Source organism: Hippopotamus amphibius, chromosome 7, assembly GCF_030028045.1.
Source record: "Hippopotamus amphibius kiboko isolate mHipAmp2 chromosome 7, mHipAmp2.hap2, whole genome shotgun sequence".
NCBI classification, from domain to species: domain Eukaryota; kingdom Metazoa; phylum Chordata; class Mammalia; order Artiodactyla; family Hippopotamidae; genus Hippopotamus; species Hippopotamus amphibius.
Genome location: NC_080192.1, coordinates 47,072,521 through 47,096,892, shown reverse-complemented (window position 1 = coordinate 47,096,892; position 24,372 = coordinate 47,072,521). Strand labels below are relative to the sequence as shown.

The 24,372-nt window shown below is 42.1% G+C and overlaps 1 protein-coding gene across 1 annotated transcript in view; it reads right to left on the bottom strand.

Annotated features, from left to right (window-relative positions):
• Positions 1-834: 834 nt before the first annotated feature.
• The window catches only part of BEST3 (bestrophin 3), a 40,883-nt gene continuing 17,345 nt past the window's right edge, over positions 835-24,372 (bottom strand). The window contains exons 6-10 of the mRNA XM_057742192.1: positions 23,058-23,135; positions 22,797-22,949; positions 19,813-19,893; positions 17,971-18,122; positions 835-1,947 (exon numbers count right to left, since the gene is read on the bottom strand). Coding sequence (XP_057598175.1) covers positions 1,032-1,947; positions 17,971-18,122; positions 19,813-19,893; positions 22,797-22,949; positions 23,058-23,135 — 1,380 coding nt within the window. The 3' untranslated portion in view covers positions 835-1,031. The remainder of the gene's footprint in view (positions 1,948-17,970; positions 18,123-19,812; positions 19,894-22,796; positions 22,950-23,057; positions 23,136-24,372) is intronic.

Here is a 24,372-nt window from a genome sequence, read left to right as displayed (position 1 = left end):
GACACGATTGGGATTTTTGCTTTAAGAGTCTGAGTGAAAGAGTTTCAAGCCTTGTTACTTGGTTCCGTAGCATCTGGTTACCCTGGTTCCATGCCCTTGTAGCTTCTCCAGTGTTCAAGACCTAAGCGGGAAGGCAGAGAGAGAGGGCCACGGCTCAGAGGGTGTGGGGAAACACAGCAGCTCCCACGCCCCTTCCTGCGAGGCTGGGAGGAGTCAGGCTGGATTTGCTGACACTTTAATTGTTCTGTAGGAGGCTTTACCAAGGCCTCCTGCTTTTAAAACCATGGTAAGAAGGAAGCAACAGCGTCCGCAGGAGAAAATGTTACAACCTGAAAGCTGGGATGGATGAGAGTCACTGGAGAAGGAGCAAGACTAGGGAGATGAGAAGAAATAGGATGAGGGAATAAAGGGGAAAGAGAGAAAAATGAAGTCCTGGAGGTCGGAAAGGAAATTGAAGGGAGATGGAGCTTTCTGATGCTGGTGAAGCTTAAGAATTAGGAAATGAGGACAGTTACAGAAAGTGGAGTGAGAGGGTTAGAAAGCCTCAAACAAGGAACCGGCATCAGGAAGGGGCTTTGAAGCATCCTATGAGCCATCTGCCTGTCTTTATAACTGAAGAAAAGAAGAAAGGAAAAAAGGAAAAAAAGAAAAAAAGCAGAGACAGAATCCTTTGTTTCCCCTTTGGCAAAACTAGGGATTGGACTATGATCTATAAAGCCCTTTGCAAAGCTAACGATCTATGAATTTATAAGGTAGGTATATATATATATATATGTGTATATATATATATATAAAAGATTCCTTATTTGGTTAAGATACGTCACTGTGGTCTGCGTAACTTCTGTGAAGTCACTTTGTAGTGCATGGCATGAATGTGTTTAATCTTCTCAGTTCTCAAAAAGTCAGGACCATAATGCCCTTCAAAGTTTTAGGTAGCTTATACAGTATGATCGTTAAAAAAAAAAATTGACCAGCCCGCAGGTATGTTCTGAAACTAACACTTGAACTTTTTGGGAAAGTAAGAATCTAGGCTAGAACCAGGTCCTAGAACTTTCTGGCCTTCCTTTGGGTGACTCTGTTTGCTCGTTGTTAAATTCTACGATATCTGTTTCTTTGGTGTCCAGGTTTTCCATTAAATACAGCACATCAGGAGAACCAGCTGCAACGCGGATTCCACTAGTCTCTGAGGATGTTTCCACGTCAAGTAAAGGAACGGGTGGGCTCACGGGCTCCGGACTTGGGCCTGCCAGGGAGGTGCGGCCGGACTCCAGGAACCTCGGGGGGCTCCGCCTTTTTGGGGACTTGTCATTCTCATGAGGGTCTTCCTCAGAGGCACACTGGAGGATGTTTCTCTCAGCTTTGGCTGGAACAGTCTGGGAACTGGGGTCCCTAGGAGGTGCCCCTTTCTCTGAGGGGAATGGGACTGACCCCACCGGGTCCTCCTGCTGCCCAGTCCGGCTCGGCTGAACCCCAGTGAAGTCAAGGCTCTGGATGGAAGCCGTGGAGTCGCGGTGGTCGTCCAATGCCAGAGGCAGCAGTGCTTCAGCTGCTGCGACCAGCACCTCAGGGGCCTGCGGCATTTTGGTGGGGGAGCCCCTCACACTGGACTGTGGCGTCAGGCTGGTCTCGCGGATGGTGGACAGCTCTCCCAGGCTGGAGTGCAGCTTGGGGCTCCCCCCGGGGGGCCAGGGATGCTTCCAGGTGGCTGAGGCGCGGTGGGGGCTTCTTGAGGGCACGTCCGGCAGATCCGTGGCTGGGCTGAGGTTGCTCGGGGGGAAGAACATGGAGCTGTCGCTGGCCTGCCTCCCGTAGCTTCTCCTTCTGGGGCTGGAGGCGTGTTCGTGGGCGCTCAGGAACCTCTTGACTCTTCTAATCATGGAACGGCGATGGCCATGCTTCTCATAATCCCACAGCCACTCCTCGCCAGGCAGCTCGGACCCAGACAGCCTGAAACACACAAGGACAAGATGCGGGCAGAGCAGCGTCAGGGCCCTAACTTTGGGGCCAGAGTCTCAAAGTTAAGCGCTGAGTTTGGTATTTTCACATTACAGATTTTGAAATGGAGGAGGGAGGGGGACTTTAACGTGAGATAATCTAGCAGAGGTTCTCAAACTTTTGGGTCACGGGACCCTTTTAAACTTTTAAAAAATTACCGAGTACCCTGGAGAGATTTGTTTATGTGTTTATTGCTATTTACTGTGTTAGAAATGATGACTGAGGGATATAAAAAAGCACAAGAATGTGCAAGGACACGTTCCATTAACGAAGTGATGACATCATCGCGTAGCACACAGCCTCTGGAAAATTCCACTGTACACGCACAAAGGGATAAGAGCGAAAAAGGCAGATAACAGTTTAATGTTATTATGAAAATAGTTTGGGTCTTGGGGTCTTGGTTCTTGGGGATTTCCAGAGGTCCCCAGCCCATATTTTGAGAATCATTGACCTAGAGACTTGGACATTAAAAAAAAAACACGTAGTATGTATTCTTTCTCTCTGGTTACAGGAGAACTAAAATCATGTTTTGCCAGGACCCATGTAATCCCCCAAAACAATGGATCACAGCTAAATTCAAGACAATCCAAACAACAGCTAACATTTACTGCCTATGCACCTCCCACGTATTCATTCATTCAGTTATCGCAGTAATCGTTGTGTTGGTATCATTTTTATTCACATGCTGCAGGTGAGGAAACTGAGGCCCTGAGAGATTCATTAAGGCTATGTAGCTAGTGAGGGCTAAACCCAGAAGTCTGATTCCAAAGCCTTTGTTCTTAATCTCTTCTATATAAAGTCTGCTACATAGGTGTCAAGGGATGAGGTACAGCCAGGGGGCAAAATAATGGGTAAACCATAGTCCTGGCCCAAAGGTCATTTGCTAACATTCCTGGTCCATGCTTTGCACTTTTGTACTTGTGGAAAGAGTACATCCATGAAGATGGTGTGGACTCACAATGCAGTTGGGCTCCGCTGGTGATGAAGTCCGAGGGATTTTTTATTGCTAAGAATATCCTGTTGAACTTTTAACATTTGAGACATAAAACAAATAATCCTACCGTTTCAAATCTTCTCCTTCGAGGCTGAAGTAAATGGATAATTGAGAAAACAGTAAGGGATATTGGTTAGCAAGGCAGGCTCCTGCCTCAGATTACATGGGTATTTGTCTCACATCTCTGTGGATATACAGTCTTAATGAGGTTCCAAGAAAAACCCTGCCCTAAACTACAGATGTTCCCACTGGCTCTGGGAGCAGCAGTGATGGGGCTATCGTAGTCTAGGGTTTGCACTGACATCGTGGTGACAAGATGCTTTAACCAGGTGCATTTTACGGGACATAAAGGAAAAAGTTGGAGCAGCATACTATTGGTGTAACCTGAAGGGGCAAAGTGAGCAGCCAAAGAAAACATTGCTTCTCTGTGTTTATGAATAAAAGATGGATGGTTGAGATGATTAACTGGCTAAATGTCCTGGGATGGCATTTGATTACAACCCTGTGCTGTTAGCCTACAGCCTCGGCAGTGCCCTTGGCTACCAGATAGCCTCCTGGCCCCACCCTCCACTGTGCACGGCTCAGATTCCATTACATGGACTTGAGAAATGCAGACTCATGCTTCAGCAGCCTCGGTGACCCTGCTTGTTGCATTGCATTAGCTCAGATCGCCAGTCACACCTCAGGGACCCATTTAGTTACGGAGGACACCAGAGCAGTTGGGCACTAAGATTGCCACGCTGGACATGCTCTGGGCATCCGAGGTGGAGCTGGCAATGTCTCTCCATAGGACAGGCCTCTGTCCTCCATCTGGGATCTTGACTTTTTATTAGGGATTTTTTTTCTTTAACTACTTCTAAGCCACACAACCTTGTAAGGATGACAAAGTCGTCTAGGAAAAAGAGTTTATATTATTATTACTTCAAAACTTCGTGAACCCTAAGGAAAAAACTTTCTAACTATGCACCGATGTAGTGGATGTATACCCTCAATTGGGGCAAAGGATTAAGGCCCTGGGTCATACACTGGAGAAAAAGAAACCAGTTGCAAAGAGCAAACTGCAAAAAAGGCCAGTGCTCTTGCTGATGTTCTACTGATTCATCCACTGACATTGGGTAGGATTGCCCTTGAGGTCCTACTGCACCTTTCTGCCTCTGAGGCCGTGGTGTGGACACATGAGATTTAGCCACATACCCAACTAAATGCATTGAGCATCTACCGTGAACACATTTGTTGCATTAAGTTCTGTATAACATAATTTAAAAGGAGGGAGAAGGCATGAATATAAATAACTAAATTGCGGGCAAAGTGAGCTGTTGAGCTGGTCTTTGACACTGCATAGGAATCAGATAGGCAGAGAAGGGACAGAATGTTCCAGGTGGAAGAAGTGACTTGAGCAAACGAGACAGGAGGGAACTTCAGGTGTTTGTGAGGAATGGGAAATACTCAGATTTGTGTCAAACACACAGAATACTGTCAGGCATAAAACTGGCAGCCTTGGACTGTGTTATGAGGAGTCTTATATACCAGGCAGAGGGATTAGGACTTTACCCCAGAGGCAGAGGGCAGCTGTGGGTTGTCTTTGCGAATGGAGGGCATAACTAGAGGTGTGTCATTTGGCAGTTGTGTCCAAGTGGGAAAAGCTACGTGGAAAGCAACATTGTTAAGTGTTCTCATCCAGAAATGCTTTGAATAAGAAACACGACCTGGGAACTTTCCACACCATTAGTCAGAAAGACCCATTAGTGGGTCTTTAGAAGAACACTTGGTGGTCTGTGATCTGGGAGGAGGGGGCAGTTTTATGAATCTCTTGCTGGAGTGATGAAGGAAGCCCTCTAACTCTTCACTATATCAAAGAGCAGACAGACTTAATGACCTTTCTTCCAAACGTTTCTATGATGGAAGGTTGCTGACACCCAAGGCCCATCTCCTTTCTCTGACAGTCATGGTTCCCAATATGATAGCAGAGACTGTGGTTTGAGAACAAAAGGTTTAAGGCTTAAAACATGCAGAATAGAATACATTAAAGATTATTTATTTCCCCGTTGAAAGGATGTACATTTTAAGTCCTTTGAGACTTTCTGCTCCTCCTTATTTGATTTTTAAAGTGTACCTTTAGTGTAGGACTCGTACAATCCTGAGGCCCAAATATAACACCACTTAAAATGCCCCAAAACAATTATAGCAGAAACATTGTATGTTAGAATGTAAGCACCCTCATTGTATTGCTATATATTAGAGAAGGTCAGCTGAAAAACCTAGGTTTTCTGTTGTGGAATTCACTTGCACTGAGATAGGCAGGTAATTAGAGACTGGAGGCCACTCATGGAAAGGGCCACGCAGCCATCAGTGTCCAGCAGATGGAATTTGAGAATTGCCTCTGTGGTGAGGAGAATGCTTTATTTTGGGAGCTTGCAGAGCCAGGATTCCTGCTGCCTAGACTGACACTAACTAGCTGTGTGACCTTCAGAGAGCCACTTAACCTCCCCATGGCTTAGCATCATACTTGATAAACTAATGACAACAGTACTCACTTTACCTGCTTTATAAGGGTGTTTGGAAATTCAAAAGGAATAATATATGTGGAAAAGCTTTGACGCGTAGGTGATGTACAAAGGACGCTGTCTGCGACTGGCACACTTTCAGAGATGGTTTCCAAATCACCATCGACTGCACAGGGCTGGAGGAAATAACAGTGTTGTCTGAAGGTCACTCCCTTTTCTCCTCCAAGAGTGTCCTTTAAAAATGCTACTGCACCTCGAAAGTACCACCTAATAATTAACATGTTGGAAGGGATGACTGCAAGAGTCATTTAATGATGAGAGGAGGGTATTGAGCAGATGGAGGGGGAATATAAGGATGGGAGGAAGCTGGGTTTTCTGAGACAAAGAAGATAAGGCCGAGCAGGTCGTGGGACTGCCCTGACTTGCCTCCCAGTACGGGATTCTGTGCCATTTGCAGACATTGTCAAGTCCTGCCGTAAACATTCATGCCACAGCATAAACCATCAATGCAGAAAAAGTGAGAAGGAGGAAGGTTGTGGCACGTACTAGGCTATTTTTGAAAGGGAAGAGACGTGTACATGGGGGAGAGAGAATAGGCTATGTTAAGCTGAGCAGGCTAGGTGGTTCTATGTGAGTCTGGAAGGAGGGAGAGCACGCGTTATTTCTACAGGTCAAATCAATGTCAGGATGGGATGTGTTTATTTCAATCTCAACCCCAATTTGCAAAAGAATCTATTGAGCACCTACAAAACCATCAGCTCCACAGTCTCCCTTGCCAATGACTAATACCTAAGGGCTCCAGCAGCTGTGATGTAGTTAAGGCCTCTTGAAAAGATGCTTGGGTTGGTGAGGGGTGCAGAAGAACATTTGTCACGTCCTGTTACCATAACAAAGGAGAGGCAGGACACAGGACTGAGGAAGGCAGCCAACTTCCAGCTTCTCGGGGTGTGTCCCACATGAAAAGACCAAAACGGCCCCAATGACTTGAAAGATTTAATGTGTTTTTTTTCAGAGCAAGCTTTTCGCAAAGCAAACCCCTTCTTATTAGTGTGATTAGGTAAATACAGAGCTTCAAAGATTGAAGAATAAAACTAGGTGATGCTTGTTTTCTTTCTCTGTGGCCACTTTTAAAGTGGTATTTTGACAATTTAAATTCAAATAATAAGAGGTCATTTTAATGGAACTGAAATGACGAATTTAGGAAAATGATATTTAATACGATGAGTTCCACGTCTCACGTCAGATTTATTGTTTTCAAATTGTTAGTGTACTCAAAGTCAGGCAGCTGCCTTGGACGGAGCCAGTAATTTGCCTGAAAATCTACCAGGGCAGGGGCACATGTGCAGGAGCCTTTTTTCATGGGCAAAGCAAATGTACTCTTCAAACCCATTAGAGGCACACACTGTTATTTTTAACCTTCTGCACTGCAGAATCACTGTCAAAGCTGTAGCCAAGGATTTATAAAATGAGTAAAAAAAAAACCTCTCACGCGAAGCTGGGAGGCGCGGGCTGACCGTTGTGAGGAAAATCCAGTGAACAGAAGGTTGTATCCACCCAGCATCGCCCCCGCCCCAGCCCCCCTGCTAGGGGAGAGTTTCAAGCAGTGGGGCATCACCGGAAGTTGCTGAGCCCAGAGAGCTGACCACCTTCCCCAGGCCTCTCTGTTGCCTCTCTGCTAGTTTGCCCCAAAGATTATGGCAAATCTGATTAAAGAGCAGGCATACCTAGCCTCACATTTCCACTCTGGTTATGCTCCACTGGCTGCTGCAAAAAGAAGTTGTGGCCCAAAGTCAAAGTCCCCACCTTTCAAGACTGTTGTATCCTATGGGAGTTTTGTTAGGAAAGGAAATTAAGCCATCTATACCGGTCATACCGCTTAGAAGGTGAAAACTGAGCACTAATGGTGACCCCACATCGGCACACGAAAGAATCCCTGAGCAAGTTCTAAAATTATGAACTTAACGCACATTCATCTCCTTGGGAATTTCCATCTCTCCTTCCTTTCTGGTACATTAGGTGAAAATCAATGTTCCAAGAATACATTTTTGTTGAAGTTAGTGATTCAGAATTTGAGATATTTTTGGTTGTTTATGGCACAAGCATGCAATAGTATATATATATATATGAGTATGTATTTTCTTGTAAAGTTAAAATATTTGAATATACTTGGCTAAGAGGGGATTATGGAATAAAACATTCATCTAGAAGTATATTTAACCACACTTTAATAAAGTCTTTGCTTGCTTGAATACATATTTTGATATATTTGAACTAATATCACTAAGAATACTTCTGACTGCACTGTACTACCCTAAATGCTTTGTGCACATTAAATATATATGTATAGGACTTCCTAGGTGGCGCAGTGGTAAAGAATCCGCCTGCCAATGCAGGGGACATGGGTTCGAGCCCTGCCCTGGGAAGGTTCCACATGCCACGGAGCAACTAAGCCCGTGTGCCACAACTACTGAGCCTGTGCTCTAGAGCCCGTGAGCCACAACTACTGAGCCCATGCACCGCAACTATTGAAGCTCACGCGCCTAGGGCCTGTGTTCCACAACAAGAGAAGCCACTGCAATGAGGAGCCTGTGCACCGCAATGAAGAGCAGCCCCCGCTCGCAGCAACTAGAGAAAGCCCATGTGCAGCAATGAAGACCCAATGCAGCCAATAAATAAATAAAATAAATAAATAAATTTATTAAAAAAAATATATATATGTATAATTGCAAAAAAGTAATTGCATTATTTCTACATATTCTTAGAACTTTTGGAATGATTTCTGGGTATGTGGCTGTAGTTTTACAGAACTGAATAAATCTTAAAGTTTTCAACTCCTAACCAGAAGGAATTCTTACAGAAATTTGAATATTTTTCCTCTTTGTTAAGTGAATATTTAATTGACTTCACAGACCCATTCCTTGAGATCGCTACCAATGTGAGGAAATTTTGACGCATTTGAATCATGGCAGAAAGCCCAACAAAACAGCGTTTTTTGAACAGGACTGCAGTCAGCAGTTTAAGGCTGCCAGGCTGAGCACATGCTCTTCCACCAGCAGGACAGAGTGAGCACAGTCCCACGTGGACACCCCTCGCCACACACTTGAATGATCCATTTCATAAGCAGCTGCAGCCTCTCTTCTCCAGAGTTTCAAATCCTTTAGCTGCTATGGATGGATATTTTGTTAGGGTTTTTCCAGTGCCTCTAAGGGATTATTGCTGCTTTACTCTTGGCAGTTTTGATTTCCAAGACAGGATTAAAGGGAGTTATGACACTTCAGGTCTTTAATTTCTACGTGTTCCATTCCTCAGAGCCTTAAAAATCAGTGCTAATGGATGATCCTAAGTATTTAATAAATAATAAGAATTTTGGAGTGAACTCATGATGGTATAGTGTGAAGACAAGCATACTACCTCAAGCTGGCTGTGCTAGGCTGGGCCTGGACTTTACTTTTTGTTTGTTTAAAAAAGAAATTTATTTTCAGCAACGTTGACTTGAGTTTGAGCACTCTAGGTTTGTTTCGGTTAAGCGAAGGTTATCAAGCGTAAGTGTCTACTCTTGCCCAAAGGAGACCTATTTTCGTTTTAGGGCTTGGGTGTGTTTTCTTGATGTGCATCTTATGGACAACTCTTCTTTTGGCTCTTTGTGGGCTTATTCTTAATCTTGGCTACTCGTGTCTCCATGGTTCAGCTAATGAAAAGATGCCTTAATCAAAATAGCAGATCAGAAAGCATTCTGTATTATGACAAAGAACAAACTAAAGAGCCTCAGCTGACGTCATCTTAGGTGCGGTAATGGGAATGGAGTTCAAATAGGAAAGATTCTTTTTCATTGTTCAGTTGATTCACAGGATGGTTTACTAAGTGGAGATTAGTGGCCATGCAATAATTAACATAGTCTATTAAATGCTCAAGACAAATATATCTATGAAAGCGTTTCTATTCTCAGTGCTCGGTTCAGATTTTGAATTGGCCGTTTTTCATTCAAAGTGGTCATTCTGAAGTTGATTTTTAACATGCTGCATACAAAGACCAGGAGGTGCAACTTCAGCATTGGTTTGGTGTCAGAAATTATAAAATGCTGTTTTAAAACAGAAGCCTTTAAAAATGTTTAAATCAGATTCGACAGAGAAAGATGGGCTTTGTTGATTATAACGTCTTTGGGTTAGGACGTGATGATGCTTGGATGTGATGAGAACACTGGTTCCTGCTTCACTAGCTGCACAGGCACCATCTCCCCATCGCCCTTTACAACATCCATCCTCAGCTCCTTCCTCCAGCTCAGGCTCTGAGGCCTCCCTCCTTGTGAGCAGCCCCAGCCCCTGCTGCCTCCACCCCCCCCCCCAACTTCTCTAGGCCCTTCTCTGTCAATTCCCCTGCCTCCTGGGTCTTCCCTCTCCTCCAGGGAGTTCCGTTCGCTCTGCCTGAGACGTTTTTGTTCCTTTCTCAGAGCAGGAAGAGTCATCAATTTGTTTCTTTATTACATCTTGCTTCATCTTATAAAGGATTTAAGGTGGCTTATTAAAATAAATACAATGCAGTAATATATAAAGTTAGGCTAAGATGATAGAGCTAGAATAAGGCACACTAGCAAGATGAGACCAACAGACAGGGTACCTAGAGATACATGCCAAAAAATCCCACAAACTGACTAAAGGTGGGCTACAGATTGGGGTTCCAGCTTCCAGCAGCCAAAATGAAAAGACCATCATCCGTATAAAATTCACAGTCTGTAAGAGAAATAGTGTAAGCATTACCTAGAAGGGGCAAAGCTCTCTTTTTTCCCATGCATGTTTGAGATAAAATATCCCCCGTGGGCCCTCTGGTAAAAGGGATGCTAAGTCATACAGTGGACAACACTACAGTAAACACCAAAGGGAGTCTTAGGGGATCTGTCCAGACTAGACTGGGGTGTAACAGGAAAGTGAAATTCAGTAACGATGGTTGAAGCAATTCCAAGGGTTGGTGGCAGGGTTGAAAGGGCAGGTTCCCTTTTCCCTATAAACACGCTTAAGATGTTCCCATTCCGAAATGCTATAAAGCAAATAAAAAATATGCCATGACCCTCGACTCTGTGTCTCTCACTGGATACTTTCTGGTCTATCTCCTCCCTCCAATCCAGACTTCTCAAAAAAATAGTTCATGGATAGTTAATGAATTAAGGAATTTCTGTGACTTTTTTGTTTATTTTTTATTTTCTTTAAATTTATTTTTTAGGCATGAAAATGGTATTGTGGTTATATTTGCTTCACAACAGTCCAGTGGTGGGGACAGTAAAAGTGTGTGGGAGGATGGACGAAACCAGATTGGCCATGACTTGATAACTGAAGGTGGGTGATGGCTACATGAGGTTTATTACAGTTTGTTCTCTACTTCTGTATATGTTTGTATTTTTCCATTATAAAATTATTTTGAAAATAATTGACACTGGCAATCTTGATCTCCTCACTCTCATTTAAGTCTCCAATGACCTTAAAATGCAAACTCCTATGGTGTTTTTCAGACTTCATGCTGAAACTTCCATCCTTGGTCTCTAGGACAGGGCATTCTCTGGTTCCTTCTGCATCTGCGGTGATCATTCCTACTCTCTTCCTAGGATTCCCTTTCTTCTGATCACCCTTTAAGTGAGAGTGTTCTACTCTTTGTATTCTGTCCTACTCACTTGACATGGTTCCTGGGTGCACCCACCCACTCTTTCAGTTCTAACACACCCATGTCCTGATAACGGTCAAATGCATCCCCCTGCCTAGACTCTGTCTCTGTACTCCCTGCCCGCTGGCCATCTCCATGTGAACTGCCCACAGATGCCTCAAAGGCAACCCACTCAATAGAAGCTTCTCTTGTTGTGGAGCACCGGCTCTAGGCACCTGGGCTTCCGTAGTTGTGGCTCGCAGGCTCTAGAGTGCAGGCTCAGTAGTTGTGGTGCACGGGCTTAGTTCCTCCGTGGCATGTGGGATCTCCCAGGACCAGGGCTAGAACCCATGTCCCCTGCACTGGCAGGTGGATTCTTAACCACTGCACCACCAGGGAAGTCCCTCCAAATTCATTCTTAAAGATGCATATTAGACTCCCCAACTCACATTGATTCACCAGACCCTGTGAAGTGTACCTTCACTGCGTTCCCATAGGAGTCTCAGCATTTTTCTGTCACTGCATTTACCACATTGTATTATAACTTGTCTCCTCATTATGTCTGTGAGCCTAAAAGGTGTGTTTTTTTGTTTCTTTGTTTTTGCCTGTCTCTAGCATCTGGCATAGAACCTACCATATACTAGGGCCTAAAAGAAAATTTTGCCTGAATAAATGAATGAGTGCATTCCATCCGTGAAGATACAAGGAAAAACGTAATAATTTAAGTTTGCACTTGAGATAAAAATGAGGGGGGAGAGTTACTTGCTTTTAGTAATGTATATTTGGTAAATGTGTAGAAAATAGGGCAATATTTTGATCATGTTCCTGAATATAGAGAACAAAGGAATTGTCTCTGAGTTTCCTTTTTATGTGGAAATTAGTCGTGTGCTGAATGTGAAAGTATGTAGGAGACAGAGTAATTTCTCAAGTTGCCCTTGGATAGTACTTTTGCTCAGTTATTGAAGGGCATTGCCTCAATTTTGGAATTTCTGGGTCATGGAAATTGTGATTACAAACCTGAAACACTGATTTGAAAAGATGAGGCAAAATTGATTTCTGAATTAAGTATGCTGGGAACATATATCCTAAATAGAATAAGAAAATAAAAATAAAAAAACTTATTCATCCAGGAAAGGATTTTATATGTCCATCAAGCAGCAAACACTGAAAAGCTTGCATCCATACCGTGTTAACACCTAGTCTTCATCCTAATGCAAAGAACTCACTGGTCCAGTCATCATCAACCATTTGTGCTACAGTAATCCTTACTTCTACCTGCCTTTTTTCCTGAGCCTCATTCAGATGGTTTACTTGGTATTGATGCTGTATTTGGTGAGTGAACAAGTCAATGCTTAGGGAATTATCTTTTAAGATTTTAGAGGACATCCGTTGTTTCTGCCAGCCCAGCAAACCATTCACCCTTCTCCTGGTAACAGCACCTCAATTTTCCTTAAGACGTCACCTACTCCATATGGTTGGTTGAGGCTGACCACACTGCTTGGTCCAAAGATGGCCTCATGAACCATGCTTAGCTAATCAAAATATTGTGTCTTCCTGTGACAGTTATTGGTTCATGAATGGACATATTAGCCAAGCCAGGCAATCATAATAAATCCAGTACTTTAGTTTTAAGAGTCGGAAAGGAGATGTGCTCTTTGCACAGGATTTGCTGAGAAGATAGGTTGTACACCTGGAGCCACTGGCCACCACCTTGCCTTTCTGCCACCAGGAGGGGAGAGCCTGCCTGAAACCTGAGCCAGTGGAGAGAAAAGTAGAACTGAGGGACAGAGAGGGCAATGCAGGTCCTGGTGACACACCTGAGCCTCAGGATGCAGCCACCTCCAAAGCTAGGCTACTTTCTGGATGTGGCCCCCAAACCCCTCTGTTTGCTTAAGTTTGTTTGAGTTGGTTTTCTGTCATAGGCAACCAGAAACATCTTGTCTAATAGCACAATCATGGAAAGAATCAACACGAATGGATCAAAGAGGGCATTCCTGTGAGTGCTGGCTTCCAAAAGCCTGAATTCCTGCAATGACCTTTCCTGGATTGCGAGGCTCCCCTTTAGGGTCCTCATTCATGCAGAAAGTCAAGATCAAGTGAACTTTTTCCTAGTTGTTTCTTTGATCAGTTGGTTCTAGTAGAGTCCAGTTAAACATCTCAGAATTCTAAGTCTCCCCTAATAGACTCTGGCCTTTGCCTTTGCCTGGTCCATCCTGCTCATAAATAGGCTCTCTTAACTACAGGATTATCTCTGACAACTGATAACTTTTTGCTCCATTCTTTGTTTTTGTTTTTTTTTTAAAGTAGGTGAGGAGATGAGTCTTTCTTTCTTTCTTTTTCTTCTTTCTTTCTTTCTTTCTTTCTTTCTTTCTTTCTTTCTTTCTTTCTTTCTTCTTTCTTTTTCTTTCTTTCTTTCTTTCTTTCTTTCTTTCTTTCTTTCTTTCTTTCTTTCTTTCTTTCTTTCTTTCTTTCTTTCTTTCTTTCTTTTTTTCTTTCTTCCACTATTGACTTATTTTCACTAACATTTTGTGGCTCTAGAACTAGAACATTTACTCCCTCCCCCCTTTTTTTTTAAATAATTTTTATTTTTTAAGCAGCACTGTGTGCATGTGGGATCCTAGTTCTCCGACCAGGGATCGAGCCTGCACCCCCTGCAGGGAAGCACAGTGTCTCAACCACTGGACTGCCAGGGAAGTCCCTTTTGCTTCATTTTAAGATACTGTACCTCTTGGTTTCCTCTCTAGCATTTTATTTTCTTTCCCAAATTTCCAAGGTTAGTTTAATATGAAAAATAGCTTAGAGTTGTTTAATCTTTCTGTGCCTCAGTTTGACATCCACACATAAGAGATCTGTACTTATTTAGCTGATCTAATTGTAATGTACGTAGTTGATAATTATAGCGCTCTATGTTTGTATTTAGAGAGTTTTCACACTTACAATCCTGTTTAATCTTCCCAACAATCACTTGAGTTAGGTATTTTCTCCAAGGTCTTGTAAATTCTTAACGCTATGTTTCTATATTTAGAAATAGGAGAAATACATATTTTAATACTTTCTAGAGAACATGGACACTTGCACAGGATGTAAAATTATGATGATCAGGATGAATACGTAGATCAAGGTGAGAATCTTGAGGACCCACAAAATTATCATTTTAACCATCATGTAAAAACAATTCAATGGACATTAGAAATGGAGCACAAGTGGCACTCACAGTTCAAACAGAGTCATCACGACGATTCCCCCACTCTAGCAATGGTTCTGGTCTCTTTTCTTTTTCTTTAAAATTTATTTATTTATTTAATTTATTTATTGGCTGTGTTGGGTCTTCATTGCTGCACACGGGCTTTCTCTAGTTGCTGAAAGCGGGGGCTACTCTTCATTGTGGTGCACGGGCTCCTCATTTTAGTGGCTTCTCTTGTTGTGGAGCACCGGCTCTAGGCACATGGGCTTCAATAGTTGCAGCACATGGGCTCAATAGTTGTGGCTCACGGGCTCGAGAGCACAGGCTCAATAGTTGTGGCACACAGGCTTAGTTGCTCCGTGGCATGTGGAATCTTCCCAGAGCAGGGCTTGAACCCGTGTCCCCTGCATTGGCAGGCGGATTCTTAACCACTGCGCCACCTCGGAAGTCCTGATCTCTTTTCTTTTACAAGTCAGATCTTCAAGTACTTTGCATTAATCAGTGATGGGAATAGAGAGGAAGGTTAAAGCTTATTTAGTGATCTAAAAACAAACTCAGAAAAACATCTCATTAATTTTCAAAATTGAGAGAGTTGCCAGATATCCATGAAACTGCCACTGCAGCGTATATTGGGTTGGCCAAAAAGTTCCTTTGGCATTTAAGTAAAAATAAAAGACATGTTTTTCATTTTCATCAAGATCTTTATTGAACAGCATATTCACTCTTTTGTTCCACTACCTTCTGCTGTTTTTCAGGCAACGTCATAATTCCATCTTCCCCAAACTTGTTATCTATTTGAGCAAAGAACTGTTCCAGGTGCCTTTACAGTCTTCTGGGGAATTGAAATTTTTTCCATGAAGAGAATTTTGTAGAGACCGAAATAAATAGAAATCCGAAGGTGCAACATCTGGTGAATATGGCGGATGAATCAGAACTTCCCAGCCAAGCTGTAACAGTTTTTGCCTGGTCATCAGAGAAACATGTGGTCTTGCGTTATCCTGACGGAAGATTATGAGTTTTCTGCTGACTAATTCTGGTTGCTTTTCATTGAGTGCTGCTTTCACGTAGTCTGACTGGGAGCAGTACTTGTTGGAATTAATCATCTGGTTTTCTGGAAGGAGCTCATTATAGAGGACCCCCTTCCAATCCTACCATGTCCACAACATCACCATCTTTGGATGAAGACCAGCCTTTGGTGTGGTTGGTGGTGGTTCATTTTGCTTGCCCCATGATCTCCTCCATTCCACATTATTGTACAGTACCCACTTTTCATCTCCCGTCACAATTTGTTTTAAAAATGGAATCTTTTTGCTACATTTAAGTAGAGAATTGTATGCAGAAATACAGTCAAGAAGGTTTTTTCGCTTAACTTATGTGGAACCCAAACATCAAAGGGATTCACATAATCAAGCTGGTGCAAAGGACTTTCAACGCTTGACTTGGATATTTTCAGTATGTCGGCTATCTCCCGAGTGGCATAACGTTGATTATTCTCAATTAATGTCCTTATTGGATCGCTATCAACTTCAACTAGTCTACCCGACCATGGAGCATCATCCAATGAGAAATCTTCAGCACAAAACTTCGCAAACCACTTTTGACGTGTTCAATCAGTCACAGCACCTTCTCTATACACTGCACAAATCCTTTTTTGTGTTTCAGTTGCATTTTTGCCTTTCATGAAATAATAAAGCATAATATGCCAGAAATGTTGCTTTTTTTCTCCCATCTTCAATATTAAAATGGCTACACAAAAATTCCCCACTTTGATAAGTATTTTTTAAATGCACACTGATATGACAGCTGTCACAATACAATCTAACAAAATTGTTTTGAATAAGGTTAAAGGCAACTAAGAGCTACTAGAGCCTTCTTATGGAAAAAGCCGAACAAACGTTTTGGCCAACCCAGTATTACAGAAGGCTGAGAAGTGCAAACAGCAGGAAATTGCTATTTATGTAGACTGAGCAGTCTTGCTGGGGTAGAGATGAGTACCTTGGCCTGGAGGAGGTCCTGGACAGGAGGGCCCAGGTTTAGCAGGAACGTAGGGGCAGAAGCAAGTCTAGCCAGGAGTAGGCAACCTTCATCCAGCTGTGCTTTGAGGACAGCAAGGAGGGTCTCCTGGCTCCTACATCGTTGCATCATTTGCCACAACTCCTGAAATTCCACTTTCACTCATCTTTTTCTCTGGGTCTTGAAGGGATTTCAGCCTCAGAGTTTCTTTTGGAGGGGCACCCCAAACCATTATTTATGGCAATTAGGAGACACTGAGCTAAGAGTCTTATAAGGATAGGACTGAAGCTAGATATTCTCATAGTAGTATTAAAAACAAGACAACAGGCCCCAAATGGAGTCACTTATGCTAAGCCCATGTCACCAAACTGAGACTTATAGTTTCGGTTCTTCCAGAAACGGAATCTTAAACCAGTCAATCAGGAACTGTCTGATCAGCACTAGTTAGGGAATCTGCCTACCAGACCCCGACATCTCTTATAGGAAAGTGACCTTGCAATAACCAACCCACTTTTTTTGCCTGGTATAACGGCCTTGTTCCTCTTCCCTTTGCCTATAAAAGTCGTTCCTTTGTATGGCTCCTTGGAGTTCCTTTCTCTTTGCTAGATTGGATGCTGCTCAATTCATGAATTGTTGAATAAAGCAATAAGATCTTTAAAATTCACTCAGTTGAATTTTGTTTTTTAACAGTAGAGAAGGAGGAGGGCTGAACAGCATGGAGGGAAGAGAAAGAAGGTCACAGGTGGCAACTTTAGACACGATCACACTTCACAAATCTGCTTAGAGTTGGCCTCAGGGAAAAATGAACCATAGTTTTGACAAAAGTTATAAGAAAAATTCCATAAAAGTTTCTCCTTTTTCTATAATTTCTTGGAGGGGTCCTTTTTACTTTTCTAAATTTGTCCACACTCTTCTCTTTAAGTTACTTGGAAACTGTGACATCTGCCTTCAGCAAATATACTGAAACTTCCCCCACATTCACACATTTCTCCAAAATCAAATACATTATCAGATTTAATAAAATTATTCAAGAACTGTGCATGATTTACTGCAGGCCTCAGCATATTTATTTAAAGCTCATAGTACATAGGGACAAATTGTTATGTTAAAACCACTGAACAGAGGCTGGCTTGTATACTAAACAAGTCAGTTTTATCAAATTATAATCTTAGAGAACTTTTGATGAAATTTATCTTAAGGCTTGCTTGTCTCAAAATGTTCTAACACAGTGCCTACACATGATATATGCTCAATAAATACTTGTTAAAATGCATTTCATTATGATAGTCATAATTAAATAATAAACAACTATATAATTAATTAACTACTCTTCAAGTTGGAAGGAAAAGAAGTGGATAGGTTCACAACTGTTGGAAACTTTGCTGTGGTATACTATGAAAGCAAGGTAAAATGCAAATTACCTCAAAACACGCACATACGCACACACCATATTTAAACCAGAAACTACAGTCTCCTTAATTTCTCACTTTCTTGGACATATTAATTATGTCTGATAATTTGAAAAGGCTACTACTGTAAGATATTAATAATTGAGAGCTCTTATGAAAGTAACTTCAGGATCACAGCACGTGAAATCAGAACAGTGACTAACTTATTTTTTAAATATTGATGATTACTGAAAAGGCACTTACCCCATTTCGACTGTTGACCCCAGAAATGAGGGTATGCAGTAGTCAGCAGCTGCCAGCGTATATGGTGGTCGAGCAGCTGAATCATCCCAGTAAATGTCCTTCTTCATCTTGGGCAAGCTCATGTGCATTTCATCCACGGCTAAAAGAGAGACCTAAAATGATTGTTATAGTGTTAGAATAATTCAGATGTGAATTGTATAAAGAAAGAATAAGTTCCAGGGAGTGGATGGGGTTTGGAATGGGATAGCACACAGTGTAAATGAGTGAATATACAAATGTCTATAGTTCATATTTGCTACAACCAGGGCTGCTACAGAGAGTTGTACATGTTGTTCACCGCACAAGAGCACTTGGCAATGGGGGTAAGTGGGACCATTCAACATCCCAGGCTAGATTCATCAAGCCACATACCACAGGGTGGAGCACATCTTATCTGGAGGCAGGAGAGACACCTTTTTTTCCTTTGCTCAAAGGTATCTAATATCTAGTGGCTATCCTGACAGCAACCACATAATCCCAGATATTACAGGAAGCTGAAGATTTCAATATCTCATTTCATTGACTCCATAAACATATTTATACTTGATATCATTCCTTATGTGCCCTGAATTTTTATTTACTTCTTTAGAAAAATATATCAACAAGTCTATACTGTTTAGGGTTATAGTGGTCTCCTCTTAACTTTGACAAACTGATGCGTGAATAAATGATTAATCCTCTGGAAATCTAATTTTTACAAAGACCGAGTGCTGTAGGCATTACACTTCCTCCTTAACACGCCGACAAAGTGATTGTTGGAGGTCATACAGAGGTCATGACCTGCCAGTTGATCTGTGGGTTGCACCAGGGTAATAGGAGGCTCCTCTCCCCTGTCCTTGGAATGTGCATTCTGCCCACTCTTCCCACAGTTGGAGCCGGTTCAAGGACACAACCTTGAGCGAGTAATGTGCTGTTTAGACCATCTGGACTGAATACATGACTGAACTCCAGGAAGGCCTCTGTATCAAATTTTAGGATTCTGGCAGGTAGGTCTGGAGGTCTACTCATTCTGTATCCACTGAGGACAAGCCTCTTAAGTAAGTTCCTAGCTGGTTAAACCTGCCACCTACCAATCTGGAGCGGTCTGCCTTTTCTTTGGTCTCTCCTTGCTCTCTGTGTACGGAGACCAGTTTGTGAACCAACAGTAAAATGTTTGAATCTGTGTAAGAGCTGAGTAAGGGCTTGAAACAGATGTGCAAGTTGAAGACCTTTTCTCAGTCTGTAGTTCTCAGGGAAGAGAATGGTTGGAGAAGAGTCTTATCTAAAAGCAAAATTCTCTCACGCTAGCTTCTTCATGAAAAATCTCTCTGAAATCATGCTTCAGGGTAAAGGCCTTGGGGTCTCTTTGGTGTGATTGAGAGAGATTTGAGACACAAGCTGGCGTGGCCCATGTTCCCAGTGTCCAGCTGCTGGACATCTGACTGTAGGGACCTACATGACATGAGTTTGGGAACTCACATTGGATTATGTCTGGCTGTCATTTTATGTCACTGTTAATCTTTTTAGGAGGCAATAGGAAACAGATTAAAGAATAAATTAAAATATTGGTCCGTACTGAGACAGAAGAGGCTACACAAAGTTAATACACTTACAAAGAAAACTGTCTTGAAATTCTATCTAAGAGGGACTAAATTTCACTGGAACTGAGATCAAGGACCTGTGAGGTTCCAATAGGACCTTGAAACAACTTACCGAAAATCCACACCTCTTTTGTTTGTGGCTAAAGCTCTGAAGTTCAGGGGTCAGCATTCAGGGTCTGTTTAGATTATTAATGTTTGTAAAGGAAAGAAAAGCTCCTCTAACCTGCAGATTTCTGTCAATGCACCAGTTAGTTTCAAAATCATCATCATCTTCTCCAAAAGGGTTGATAAGCTGCTCAGCTACCTGCAATTGAGAACACAGAATAAGTCCACCATGATGTTGGGAAGACTGAGTGGAGGCTGAAGGGGATTCCTCTTTCACTCTCTGCTTTCTTTGGCCACCTTTTATCACAGGGAGCCTAGAGGGGAGTGGGTTGTTCCGCAGACACAGGTATTTATCAGCCATTGAGAATGGACTCTCAGACCGTGAATCATGCACCTGCCTGGGTCTGTTCTCCGAAGACTCTGTCTGTTCAGCTGGTGACAATGCAGGGCCCATCTAAGAGAAGCCATGGGCTGTTTAGGAGCCAAGTGACTGATTCTCAGGGACAAATCAGCCAGCAAATATCGAAGGAGCACTGACAATGTGCTAGGCACTGTGCTAGGCCCTTCGAGGGGTACGTAGCCTGTGCTCTGAAAGAATTTACGAAGAGCCAGGTGATGAGATAAATTGTAAACGTGGGCAAGGTTAAACAGCAAAGGACTTAAGTCACAATTAAAGAGAATAATACAACAAGATTTCATAATTATTGGACATAACTGCTAAATGAATGAGTCAGAGAACTAGTAAGTCATAAAGCTGGAATTTTTCTTACTCAGTTTTACCTTAAAGGATTTACTACTATCTAGTAAGTTACTTAGAAGTAGCTTCTTATCATATATCTTCTAATAGTTGGTCAGTATTAGATGTTCTTACCATGTTCCTGAATTGAATAGCCTTCTTGATGAGAGATTTATATGCCAAATAGGACTCACCTGTTATTTTTTTATTAATTCCCTTTGATTTTTATTACCCGGATGTGTGTGTGTGTGTGTGTGTGTGTGTGTGTGTGTGTATGAGGTTTTACATTGGGCTTAGATGTAAAAAACTTACAAGTGTATAAAATAAAGGCACCATTGATTAGTTGAGTTCCTAGATTCTGAGACTATCTGGTAGAGAATCTACCTATGTATTTTTAAGGATTTAAGTCTAGCCACGACATCAAAATCACCTGGAGAGCTTTTAAAGAAAAGTGATGCCTGATGCCTGGGTCCGGCCCCCCACGCTAATGCCAAGATTCCGGTTTAATGGGTGTGAGGTTGAGCCCAGGTATCAGTATTGAGTAGAGCTCCCGGGAGTTTTTAATGCATGGCCATTGCTGAGAACCACTGACTTAGGGAAGGACATCCCCCTTGTTCTAAGGGACAGCCTGTGGCAGGACCCAGGCCCGGGTGAGCCAGCCTCCCAGCAACATCCACATCAGAGTCCTTCACTGTGAGTGCCAAGGGGCTGTCTACCTTTCTTGTCTGGGGTCTTTCTTAAATTAAATGGGTCCTGCAAATAGTTTTGTTACATCTAGAAGATCCATCCTGCATATAGTATTAGAGTCTACATTTAACTACCAAAATGATATCCACGTTTCTGAATTGACTATGTCACAAAATTGACTATGCCTTTACTCACTTGGAGGCTCCATTTCTAGCTAATAACTGAGTAATACACCGTCCATAAGGTTAAGATGGGTTTTCACACTTTGAGAAGATTTATAAATATTAGAATGTTTAGAAATTGAGATCCAATCCATTGAGTGGGAAAACTCCCTTCTCTTAGGGTGGCCTATCTCTTAATAGAGCTAAGGTTGTCTTTTCATATTTTGCCTTCAAAAATATTTCATAAAGGAAAAGAACGTTAATATTTTAGAGAGCACTTCAGAGGGCAGGAACTGCTGACTCATCCTTCCAGGCTGGCGGAACACCTCATGTGGACACATGAAGAATAAAAAGCTCAGTACAGCTCCAGGGGGAAGGACAATAGAAGACCAGAGTGATGGAGAGTTTGGGCCAATTGTGGTGATTTTCTGTTTATAAAAGTAGAGTCTACTTTTTTCTCTAATGGGAAATAAGAGCTATTAGTCTCTCTTGCTCTTTCTCTATCTTAAATGGGTAAAAATAATTGAGTCACTGTCATCTGGTTAAAAATGTTTTTGCCATTTGTAAAGGAAATGGCTTTACTCTTTGGAGAATAACTTGAAATGCCAACATATTTATTTTTTCCTGGTTAAGATTCAAACCAATGAAAGTAAAGTCATCTGCAGGGAAAATGCTGCGACAACCTGGAAGGCCTCGACGGATGACATATGGCTGTTTGGAAGGTCAGATATTTCAAATTCTATTTTATTTAAGTGATCTTCAAACTGTCCATTGTCTTTAATCTTTTTTTGTCACATACAAAAGAGATGGAAGAATTGGGCCTCTGATATTTTTACAATAAATACATCTGGGGTTGGTGGGAACAAATATGATTCTACCCTGATGACTGGACTAGTTGTTTTCACTGCTCTGACCTGTTTTTACTTCCCTGGCAAAGCATGTGTTGTCATTAATCCTGGTGTTTCTGGTTTTGATGCCAATGAATTCCTTTGAGTCTCAATTCTGGTTTTGAGAACGGAATGCACTTAATGTCGGGGGACAGCTAGTGGGATTTCAGGTAATAGAAGCTAACTATTTACAGAGTTGAGCAGAACCAAGATAATAATATAATATTAATGCTTACGTCTGAGATACAAGGCTTCTTATTTACTCTCTTTTACTCTGCCTAGTTGCTTGTTTTGGTATAAAATATCAATGCAGCTACACTTATTACTTTAATTACATTGTTGTAATCCTAATTGGTGTACACAAAGACTTAAAACAATCAATGGCCATAAAAGAGTACTCTTGTAACATCTTTGCATAAATGAGCTGCTCCAGACCACTGTAGCACAGTACTCACCACATCCCTGCCACTGTAATCCCCGGTTGAAAAGTAATAACATCTCTGAGCTATTAAACGTTAAATCTAGCTTTGACTCACTCATGAGTGAGTGATTCAGTAAGGGATCAGTGTGCAGAGTTTGGAACATGACGGAGATTACAGAGCGGGTCTCAGGCACTGAGACTGTTGGTTACCTTGAGCCATCCTGCATAGAAGAAGAATTGCAGGAGAGTAAAGATTGGAATGTAAAGATCTAAGTCATGCCCTGCATAGCCTTTGGTGGGATCCAAAAACTGGCGTCCAATCAGGCATGCAAAGAAGAAGGTGTAGACAGCCAGCGTGACAACCTGAAACAGAGAGAATCTTGAGTGAGAGCACAGCGCTGGCTGTCCGAGAGAGCCAGTACACCAAAGTGGGCAAGTAGAAAGAAAAATCATGTGCCAAGGATTTGATACCTGGGTGTAAACCAGCGGAATCCCAACCCAGTCATAACCAAATAAGAGGCTGCACCAGGAGCGAAATCGGTTCATTTCCTAAGCCAGAAACAAATTAAACATGATTTACTAAGGTGATGGGTGTGGTAATAAATATTTACTGGGATTCAGAATATGGCCGTGACTTTTAGGAATACCCCTACAAAATGATGAGAGCAGTTTTGAAAGGCTAGAAATTGGTTCTGAAGGCCACTCCAAAAGGAAAAATTTGAAAATGATAAGCTATCAACATCATTCAATAGTGTGCAAAAGGGATGAGTTCATTTGGACATTTTAAAAAATATTAAGATAAATAAGGACTGTATAGAAATATCCCCTCCTCTATTGAATTCATAATTTCCAACATATATATTGGCCCCAAGTGGTGATGGGAAGTCAGTGGTTAATATTTTAAATAAATCATTTCTAAATTATGTGAAGAACAGATTATTTTTTGTTTCTTCTATCTCTTTTGAAAACATGCACTGTGGATCTTAGAAAAAAGAACTAAATACATCCTAAACCATTCCCCCAACAAATGAAGGCTTTAGAATGCTTCTATTGACAGAAAATGTATCTATGTTTAAAGCAGGAAGGATTGGGATCCATTGATTTCTTTTTTATCTATTGAACACAAGTTATTATTTAAGACTGGGAAAAAGAGTATATGTTAAATTGGGAGCTAGAGACTGTCATGGCACAAATCAATCCAGCCCTGGGACTTCCCTGGTGGCGCAGTGGTTGAGAATGACCTGCCAATGCAGGGGACACGGGTTGGATTCCTGGTTGGAGAAGATCCCACACGCTGCGGAGTAACTAGCCCATGCACCACAACTACTGAGCCTGTGCTCTAGAGCCAGAGAGCCACAGCTATTGAGCCCACGTGTCACAACTACTGAAGCCTGCGTGCCTAGAGCCTGTGCTCCACAACAAGAGAAGCCACCGCAATGAGAAGTCCACACACCACAACAAAGAGTAACCCTGGCTCGCTGCAACTAGAGAAAGCCCACCTGCAGCAACGAAGACCCAATGCAGCCAATAAATAAATTAATTAAATAATTAATTTAAAAAATCTATCTAGCCCTTCTATAAATTTGTTTCTCAAATGAATTCAGGATTATTTCATTTAATGAAAACCCAGTTTTGTTTCCTGGAGCATCTGGAAAGCTGGGTTAACCTTGGGATATTCCAATTTGGGAGAACTGACTGGGGAGGTTTATTTCTACTCCAGATTTGGTCTAGGATCCTGGAGTTAGCAACAGCAAATACGCCTTGAAGGCGCCAGATTCTTCAGAGC